Below are 11099 nucleotides of genomic sequence, written 5' to 3' on the forward strand. Positions count from 1 at the left end.
GGTGGGAATGCATGCTAGTACAACCACTTTGGAAAGCTATCTGGTGCTTTCTCAGAAAAATGGGAATAGGGCTTTCTCAAGACCCAGCTATTCCACTCGTTGGAATATACCCAGAAGATGCACTACCACACAACAGGGACATATGCTCAACCATGTTCATAGCTGCCTTATTCATAATAGCCAGAACATGGAAACAGCCTAAGTGTCCCTCAGTAGAAGAATGGACTAAGAAACTGTGGTACATTTACACTACGGAATAGTACTCAGCTATTAAACACCAAGGAATTCCCGAAATTTGTGGACAAATGAATTGAACTAGAAATTATCATAATGAGTGAGTTCACCCAGAAGCAAAAAGAGTTAAATGGTATATACTCACTTATATCGAGACACTAGTCCAAGGGGTACGTCCCCATGAAAGACTTTACCTACCAGGAAAGTGGGTCAGAGGGGAGGACATCCTATTGAAACTTTAGGTGTGAGAAGCCTGGGAGAATGAGGAAATACAAGGATCCAGAGGGTCCTGGAAAACTACAGGTGGGTCTGGGCCCTGGGGTCCTCCTCAAACTATGGCACCAGCCAAGGAAAATATAGGCAGTAAACTTTGAACCCCTACCCAGACTAGCCGATGGACAGGACATTCTCCACCGTTAAGTGGAGAAGGAGATCTGACTTTCACACAAACTCTGGTGCCCCATATTTGACCATGTCTCTTGGATGGGGATGCCTGGTGGCACTCAGAGGAAGGATAATAGGTCACCAAGAAGAGACTCGATACCCTATGAGCATATATAGGGGGAGGAGGTCCCCCTCAGTCACAGACATAGGGGAGGGGAATAGGGGGAAAGCGGGAGGGAGGGAGGAATGGGAGGATACAAGGGATGGGCTAACAACTGAGATGTAATATGAATAAATTAATAATAAAGAAAGGAAAAAATTATAAATCTGGAAAGTTGAAGACAAAAGCCTCATAGATCCAATATTCTGGATCTAATGGGTCTTAAACTGAGAAGTTGACTGACTACTATACTGCACTACTAAATTAAAAACTGCATATAAACTGTAAAAGAGTAAAAACCTTTTGCCAAAAAAGAAAATGTGTCTTACTAGTTCTTGAGATGCAGAAAATAGGGCTTCCCATCAATTGTAACGACGTAAGTCACCTAAAATAGAGCAAATTGATAGAGGATTTACTAAAGCAGATGTACGCAATGTAAGATAGTATTTTTCATTTGTTAGTTAAAAATACCTCAGCATATTAGAAATGAACATATTCTTTAGGATCTATTGTGTTAATTAGTAAGATTTTAGAATTGAATGATTTAGTATAGTGTGATTTGGTGTACAGATGGAAATGTCTGAAAAGGGATACATTTTGAAAAATATAATTGTGGCATTATTAATATTCTATCAATTTCTTTTATCTAGAAAAACATTCATTTCTAATAAAAAATAAGGCATGATTGAGGGCTTATGTTACACGCCAAACATAATGAACTAATAAACAATTTATAAAAACACACATATTGTATTATACAAATATCAGCTCTTAACATGTAAAACTACAAGGGGGCAAAAAGCCTAAGAGAGAACACAAACAAGAAGCCATGAGCAATGCTACAGGCCAAAGCAGAGCTTCCAAACATCAGGAACTGATAACAACAGTATTCACCCTCCTCCTCCTCTTCCTCCTCCTCCTCCTCCTCTTCCTCCTCCCTGTTACACAAAGTGACAGTAGAGGCAACATTTACATCTACGTGCAGACTGACACCAAACCCAACAACTCTCTGTTTCCTTATAAGCTGAACTAACAGAACCTGTGAACTTGGTAGGAGACACCCAGAAGTCCAAGAAAACATGGATGTAGACCAGGGCTCACAACCTAGACCTCTGGCAAAGTTGATGCCAGTGCCCCCTTACGACCGCTGCAAAGCGGTCAAACAAAATTCTAAAACATACGAAGAAACAAGACTTCTTACGGCATCTTATGAAAATATTTCTTACGTTGGAAGAGACTGGGACTTTTGCTGGAAGTCAAAGCTGAGTTAATGATACATCATTTAATATGTCAATGTCACTTAAGAGTCCCTTAGGTCCCCAGTCCTCTGGCTCCTACCATCTTTCTGCTCCCTCTGCAATGCTCCCTTAGCCTTAGGCATGGGAGTGTTTGATAGAAGTATCATGCTGCTGTCTCAGGAAAGAATGCTTCTGTACGCATGCTTGTTGTGATGGTTGTTTTGTGAAAACAGCAAGTAAGACAAAGTGACCTTATGCAACAAAGATCAGTCATAAATGCTGGAGACAGCATTTTTTGAACAACATAGTGTGGGGAAGGGATGAGGGCTATTTTACAGATATATTTAACAGGGCTTCCAAGGAGTTAAGTTACTCTCCATGTCTTACCCCAAGTGGCTCAGATAACAGACAGCACTGAGATTATACCATTATCAGGCAGTATCCATGGTAGATATTTGTTGTATAAGACTGCTTTAGACCTGTTGGTTGCATGTGCACAAACACGGACTGGCACACACACGCACTTGGACACAATGCTGTGAGTCAGAGGTATGAAAGAGATTAAGTTTATGTATTAATTTAGATCAAGGCAAGTAAGGTTAGTTGATAATGTTATTTTCTTAAAGGTAGGCTAAAATGGCTGAGTGCACAGCAGGACATCAGGCCAATCCTTAAGTGAAATTGGGGTATAGGATTAACTAGTTTGAGGTCTAGCAAAAGATCTAGTCTCTTAAAATATAAGCAATATTTTCATAAAAATTCATCACCAAAAAAAAAAAATTCATCACCACCTCGCTGACCCTAGTTTAGCAATTTCTCACAAACTAAACGTATCCTTACGACGGGATTTAGCAATCACCACCCTGGCTGTTTACATATAAGAATAAACATTTTACACCAGCTCAGGGACACTGCTTGCTGCTACATGTAGAATCACCAAAGCTTGGAAGCAACCAGAGAGCACTTCAGAAAATCCACTGATAAGCAAACAGTGGTCCATCTGAGCAATGGCACATTATCTAGCAACAGAAAGTGGTACCCGTGCCACTGAAGGGCAGGACAGAGCCTTAGATACATACTCTTAAGTGAAAGAAACCATCTATATACACAGTCTATACACACCATCAGTGCGATTGTAACACATTCTAGAAAAGGCAAAACCCACAAAGACTAAAGCGAGAAGTGATCACCAAGGGTGTGTGTGTGTGTGTGTGTGTGTGTGTGTGTGTGTGTGTGTGTAAGTGCATAGAGCTGAGAAAATTTGGTGTACATATGCATGATTATATATCTGTTCAGGCTGACAGAATGTACAGCTTCAATGAGTTGAAACATACGCTGGAGACTGGTTGGTCTCTCTGTCCAGAAGAGAATTAGAGGCTATTCTATGAAAGGAAGTTAACACAGAAATATGCAAAATCAGAGTTCAAGACGCCTAAGGTAAATGGGAAGTAGAAAATGAAGAGAAATCAATCAACTGGAAACATAAAAGCAATAAAACGTTCATTTGTTTTTAAACACAACCTGCTTCTTCCCATGAGCCACCCCTGTCAGGTCTAACGTGATGGCTGCAAATGTCAGAACTGATACCTGCCATGCTTATATACGCAACAGAGGTCAAAGGGCAAGCAGACAGGGCTGCACACAATTTACACAAATCAAGTAAAATTAATTAATGCTACACCAATGCCACAACTCGCTCAATATAGAACAGACAGTTTTAAGAACTTTAACCCTAGCAGGAAGCTGAATGGTGATTAAAGATAAGCAGCAAATAGTGTTACTAGAATACTGTATCAAAATTTTAGGAAGTAACACAATTGTTTACAAAAGAGGAGTGAACACTCTCCAATTAATCTTATGAGAATAGTTTTGTCCCAACACCCAAACCAAAGACTGGACTAAATAAAAACCACATATATCAATGTCCTACACACACACACACAACCTTAACTAAATATTAACAAACAGAACTCACACATTATAAACATGACCACATACCATGACAAAGTAGAGTTGACTTTGAGGCTGTGTGGATGCTTCGACATTTGAAAAACAATTAAATAATCAGTTCATACTAACAGGTATCAAAGAAGAATCACACAAAATTGTATTTAGTAAATTAAACACTATTCATGTTAAAAAAGAAAACCCCAGAAAAATATGAATACAGGAGAGCTCTGTCAATTTAAAAAGAACATTTTCAGGAAAGAAAAAAATCCACAAGCTGGTTGTGTACATGATCATGAAAGGCTGGGTGCCTCTCCTGTGGATTCCGTAACACAGCAAGCAAGAATTCTTGGTCTTACCATTGTTCACTATAATGGATCATTCATATCGATAATAAATCAAGAAAGAAATGAAAAGCCAAAACATTTCCTCTCTTTACATTGAAAAAAAAAATAAGAACTAAAACTATTACTGGGTATGGTAGCATATGCCTAGGCAAGAGGCTGGGGTTCAATCCTATATTTAAAAAATACATACAGGACTTTCCATGGCTGCTCACTGCAGTAATAAGCAAAATCAATGACAGTCAATAAGGAGAGAAAAAATAAAGAAAGAAGAACCTTCAATGTTGGTTGGGAAGGGACAGAAAAGTGGAAAGGATGGTTATGGGAGAATTGGGGGGGGGTCAGGGATGGGTGGAGATTATGTAAGAAATTCTCAAAGAACTAATAAAAATGTTTAAAAAAAGAGAAAAAAAAGTTGTGGGAAGAGTGTAACTGGAAATATTAACTCTTTGGATGGACTGAGATAACTTTGATGTCCAAGAGAAACCTGACCTTGAAATTAAAATTCAAGATACTGACCACTGGGGCTGGAGATGTGATTCTGTGGTCAGGGGCACAGACAACTCTTCCAGAGGACCTGGGTTCAATTCCCAGCACCCACTCACATGGTAACAGCTGTCTGTAACTCTGGTCCAGAGGATCTGACACCCTTACACAGACATACATGTAGGCAAAATGCCAGTGCACTTAAAGTTAATTAAAAGCTGCAAAAAACAAAAAGAAATATCAATTATCAACTTTCCGGACTGCCTTATAATCCTTAAAATAGTTGAGCACATAATTTGATTGATGATAATTTTTTAAATATTTAACAATGCTGAGTGCTATCCTAACTATACCAAAAGCAATATTTTGTTTTGGTGTTTCTTAAAGCCTCTAAAGTTTTTAATATTATTATTTTGATCATATCATAGACAATCTGTACTTTTTCAACTTAAATGATATTAAAAGTGCTTACAAGTTTAATTTTGACACATAAAATGAAACTGTGTATTAAAAAAGTAGTCTAGTCTGTAAAAAATTATCTTTAGACTCAGCGCAGGTCCATTCTAAATGTCAATGATATTTGTCACAAAATTAGGGGGAAAGCCCTCTAAAATAAACATGCAATCTGAAAATAATTCTGAATAGTCAAATAAACCTTAAACAACAAGAACAAGGAAAAAAGCATTGTAACTGACTTCAACATATAAAAATCTGCAGGAATCAAAACAGCATGATCGTAGGCCAGTAGAGCAGCCTAGAAAATGTAGCTATAAACTCACATTTACAGCATTGATTTTTTTTCTCATAAAAATACTAAGAAACTTATTGGGAAAGGGACAAACTTCAATAAATGGCATTGGGAAAATTGTATGTACACATGAATAATGAAAATAGACTCAGGATATGGCACACGCCTGTGATCCCAGCACTCTGGGAGGTAGAGGCGAACAGACTGCTGTGAGTTCAAGGTCAGCCTGGTCTACAAAGAGAGTCCAGGACATCCAAGGCCACACAGAGAAACCCTGTCTCAAAACACACACACACACACACACACACACACACACACACAGAGAGAGAGAGAGAGAGAGAGAGAGAGAGAGAGGCGGGGGAGAGATCAAAACCACAGGAAGTCATTATGTTTATCTCTTGAAATAGCTATTATTACCCAAAAGACAAAAGATAAGCATTGGTGAAGATGTAACAGAATTATTTTCCTTATACACCAGGGGTGGGGTGATGATAGTGCATCCACTCTGTCAAACAGTATAGAGATTCCTCAAAAATACTCAGACAGAATTATTACATAGTCCCTCAATTAAACATGTCACTATATGTCTAAAAGAAGGGAAATCCGGTCTATGCAAGCTTATCTACTAGTAGTTCAATGTCCTTTACAAATGACTCAAAATTGCCAACGTGTGAAGACTAAAATGTGCATTGATGGTTATGAGGGCAAAGAAAAGGTGGCGGTGGTAGTGTGTGCATGTTGTAAATAGGATTGAGATTTTTTTATTATCATTTAACACAATTTGCTATAAGTGTACACACACACACACACACACACACACACATACACACACCACAATGCCCTATCATCCAGCCTTCACAGGAGGCAAACCTAACATATTTACTTGGATGAGGCCATGGATTGCAATGTTAAGTAAAATACATCAGTTGCTAAATGATTGATGCACGGCTGTACTTAGATGATATGTCTACAAAAGTCAATAGAATCGACAAGAATAGAATGTTGGTTGTCAGGATACAGAGTGAGGGGGAAATGGGGAATTGTGGCCTTGTGGGCATAAAGTTTAACTTATGCAATATGAAGCAGCTCCCTAGAGTTGATGTACACACGACATGCAAACAGTCTAAAGAAGGCAGAGCCTTTGTTCGTGCTCTTGCCACAAAGAAAAGCAGCAAAGCACATAAGGAAGGCCTTGAAAGTATCAAGTCTCTTTAGGATATGGATTGTCCTAACAGCATCACAGACGTGTACATATGCCAAAAACACACTGAAATGTACATCCAATATGTGCACTTTGATTATCCAGAATACCTTGATAGGGCTTTATAAATCATTATCAAATGTAAACTCTATCGTGGTAAAAGTAGCTTGAAGAATTGCAGGTAAGGGCTTCTGAGCTAGCTTAGTGGGTAAAGGTTCGTACCTGCAAGCCTGGCAAGCTGAGCTCTGTCTTTAAGAATGGCACAGCAGCATGGCAGACAAAGAGAATCTATTCCCTCGGACTATTCTCTAACCTCCACACATTGACCCTGGCATGCATACATCCAAACAGTAAAACACAACACACACACACACACACACACACACACGAGAGAGAGAGAGAGAGAGAGAGAGAGAGAGAGAGAGAGAGAGAGAGAGAGAGTCAGATAGAGACAGAGGAGAGAGACAGACAGATGACAGACACATGGGGAGGATAACTAAATTTTAAATTATTTTATTTATTTATCTGTGTTTATGGGTCTTCTGCCTGCATGTATGTCTGTGCAGGACACATGTTCAGACCCATCTTTCCAGCTCCAATTACTAAAATTTTTAAATATCACAACAAGACACATAATTCCAAACCTTAAAAAAAAAAAAAAAAAAAGCCAAACTGTAGTCAAGTATTGAATCCTTCATGTTCTCAATGAAGAAAACTATTTCCTACCTACATAATGACTGTTAGGATCTTCATTGTCTAGAACCAAGCAGTCAAACCATCTCTCAACTTTTATATATATATGTATATATATATATATATATATATATATATATATGTATGTATGTATGTATATATTCCTTTTTCTAAGTTAGTTCAATTTATGCCAGCATTTGTCTAATTTTATGTGTTCTAAATATTACTGAAAACCAATTTCTCTACTAGCATCGCTTTTCATTGTACTTTGGGTCTTTGTCGTGTACATTTTACACTAATCTTTTATATATTGATTTTTTTTTCCCCTACCAGAACAATTACTGGGAAATGTTTACTACTTCTTGAAATGTGGGGACAAAAACGACTTGTGAAACAGATGGGGAAAAGGAACTGGCACAGGAGACAGCGGTGGGGCTGGAGGCGAAGCAGAGAAAGAAAGAAAGAAAGAAAGAAAGAAAGAAAGAAAGAAAGAAAGAAAGAAAGAAAGAAAGAAAGAAAGAAAGGGTTGTTCTTTGCAAAGGACCATGATAGAGGATACTCAGGAGGTCAACAAAAGGTCGCCCTCAGAGGTGAGTCATGAGTAAGAAACAGCTCTGAAAGACTAACCTTCCCCTCTGAATCTCCGCCCTTGCGTGGCTCTATCTTCCTTGGCACTGTGACTTGCAGGCATATTCCTTCCGAATCTGCAGCAAAAACGTGTATTTTGTTCTTTGCGGTTTTTTAATTTTGTTTGCTTTGGTTTATTTCCTGAAACCATGATAATCCCATTCCAGCCAGTGTTCCTGAGTTCACCACGGACCCTAATGTCGGCAAACTTGCTTGTAATAAACCCACCCCCTTCCTTGATGCATAACTTTCAACAAAAATTTAAGGACCCATTGAAGACACAGACAAAAGAGAAGCCGCTCAACCCAGCAGGCAGCCCTGTTCCTCCTCAGACCAATGCCTGAAGCTAGAGTCTCTCAGGGCTCTGGGGAGCAGAGGGCGGTGGGAACAAGCACCTACACACCGCGCCCCCTCCTCTTCCCAGGATTCCCGGACCTAAGAAGAAGGCTAGTCAGCCCTTTTCCTACTGTTGGTCCAGGCACAAAAACAGTGCAGAGGCCACCGTGATTACCCTGGGTTCACCTGGCCCCGGCTGGAGCGGGGCAAGATGAAGGACTGGCACCATCAGGAATCCAGGAACAGAGCGCTGTCCTTTCTCATCTACGGAGAAGCCAGTGGGAAGGGATAGGGCGGGCAGAGCGGATGAGTGCTGCAAGACCTTCCTTACCGAGGCGGGCAACCAGAATGGTAAGCTCAGCGAGTATGAAGAGCAGGCGCATGGTTTGGTCTGAGCGCAGAAAGCACAGCTGACTTCAAGACCGTTAGCAGCCGTGGGGGCACGTGGGCAGCGTTGGGATGAGGGGCTCCACCTGGCACAGAACCACACCGGCTTCTAATGCGGGCCCTTGCAGTAGGCAAATACACACGGCTTGGCTTGCTTGGTTACTTTTTGTTCTCTTCACTTAACAGTTTGCTGGCATTTTTATTGTGATAGAAGATGAAAAGTAAACTAGAAATGTCACCATTAATTACCAGCATGACAAAAGAAGTTAATAGAACTTGATCTTGGCCATAGTAAAGCATAAAGCACTTCTTTCTTACTGTACTTGCTTACCACTGGTACAGGAAAGGATATCTTACTGTACAGCTGAAGTGTGTTTGGCTATCTCAGGGTTTCTATTGCTGTTATAAAGTACCATGACCAAAAGCCACAAAAGGAAGAAATATTTTTTTGTTTGTTTTTAATCTCATCTTGTAGCTTAAAGCCCATCACCCAGGGATGTCAGCGTAGGAACCTGGAGGCAGGAAAACTGATGCAGACCACGGAGAAGTGTTGCTTACTGGCTTGCTTTCCGTGAATTGCTCAACTTGTTTTCTTATACCAAGCTGGCAAAGCTCACAGTGAACGGGGCCCGCCCACCAATCGTCCATCAAGAAAATGCACCACAGACTTGCCCATAGCCCAATTTGATGGGGGAATTTTCTCAATTGAGAGACCGGCCCTCTTTCCATATGATTCTAGCTTGAGTCAAATTGACTCAGCCAAGAGGGCAATTCGGATCATGCAACAAGACAGTCACACGCAGAGCTCAGTCAGCTCCAGTAAGCACCCAGTGGGGTTCAACTCAGACTACAGGCACAACTTTGCCCAAGACTAGGTTGGTGGACCAGCTGGTTTATTGGTGTTACTTGCATGAGCAAGGCAGATGCACCAGCCAGAAGGCCCATCTGAGTGAGTGTGGGTCATGACTCATGAGAGCTATATCCCTAGAATTCCTGGCCTGACTTACAGGAGGTAGCGGAAGAGCACCCTCCTCTGTTCCAGCAATCGCTCACTGCCTAATAAACCTAGGGAGGGGCCTCTGAGTCCTACAACTTCTGGAAATGAGCTGCCTGCATCATATGCTTCTCTTTGAGTTTTATGACCCCAGCTCCGTCGGTCAGGAGGGACGCTTCACTTCAGAAATAGCCACACAACACCAAATATCAAGAAACACCCTAAATCTGTTTTGGGGGAACCAAAGGACTATATCCTCTATGCCTCTGATCAGGAACCCAGTCTAGGAAAATCCTTTGAGAAATGATGCTGGTGACTATTTGGGACCTACAGGAATTGCTCCCATCTATCAAATCTTCCTCCGGGCATCCTGAAATTTGAACTGATGGAATTGGGTAGTGATTGGCAAAGAGTGGGTTGTAGCTCTTGTTCTTGGCTTTGGGCCCTTGGGTAGGAATAACAGTTGATGGCAGAGTATTCTCAGCTTGGAGTACTGGTCTCCCTGACTCAGATGGAAGAACCAACAAATACAAGTGTGCACACTTTCAGCCATAGGATTTATTTGGAGGTATGAAATCAGTAAGCCACAGAAAAAGAGACGGGCTGGTTCTCCTTCTTGGCTCGGACCATGGACCTGTGACTTTCTTGCTGGTGTTCTTCCATTGTGGCTTTGATGCCGTAAAGCTGCTGCTGTGAAAGAAAAGACAGAGGAAGTTGAAAAGCTTCATTCTCATCATTGTTAAAAAGCTATCCAATAGAGAATCCCAATTAACTAACATGATAAAATTAATGCAGTAAGTTCATTTCTGGACTCTGGCCTTCTGTGCCTATGAGCCACAAATTTTCTAAAGCTAAGGGTTTTTGGTTTTGGTTTGGTTTTGGTTTTTGTTGTTTTTCTTCTATTTGTTTTGTTTTGTTTGTAACTATTTACAGGGAATGGGCATGCTGTCAAATGAGCTATATCTGTTTCAGTTGCACTTTATAAACTTTACATGAATAAAAAAAAAAAACCACCCAGAAGTCTCTATTGCTGAAAACACACTGTTCTTCAGACACAGTGCCCGGAGGCCCCTGAGCTGGAGCTGACTTGAATGCCCCCTTTCTGAGGTCGGGCTTTCATAGAATCAAAAGGCACTATGCAAACATCCAAAAGAGGGACGCAACCAATCCCCTAACCAGCTCTGACTCCCATGAGCTATAACAGCAACCAGCAGGGCACAATAACCCTAAGGGCACAGTAGTGGCACACATACCTTGCTGGTAACCAATAGCTCTCGAATTGTCCTTCAGACTTACTCAACAAGAAGCAAATGATGCCTG

The 11099-nt window shown here is 40.7% G+C and overlaps 1 protein-coding gene across 1 annotated transcript in view; it reads right to left on the bottom strand.

Annotated features, from left to right (window-relative positions):
• Positions 1-9017, bottom strand: part of Adam18 (ADAM metallopeptidase domain 18) — a 66006-nt gene extending 56989 nt beyond the window's left edge. The window contains exons 1-3 of the mRNA XM_051170021.1: positions 8730-9017; positions 8063-8139; positions 1108-1163 (exon numbers count right to left, since the gene is read on the bottom strand). Coding sequence (XP_051025978.1) covers positions 1108-1163; positions 8063-8139; positions 8730-8781 — 185 coding nt within the window. The 5' untranslated portion in view covers positions 8782-9017. The remainder of the gene's footprint in view (positions 1-1107; positions 1164-8062; positions 8140-8729) is intronic.
• Positions 9018-11099: the final 2082 nt, after the last annotated feature.

Source organism: Acomys russatus, chromosome 27 (assembly GCF_903995435.1).
Source record: "Acomys russatus chromosome 27, mAcoRus1.1, whole genome shotgun sequence".
Lineage (NCBI taxonomy): Eukaryota > Metazoa > Chordata > Mammalia > Rodentia > Muridae > Acomys > Acomys russatus.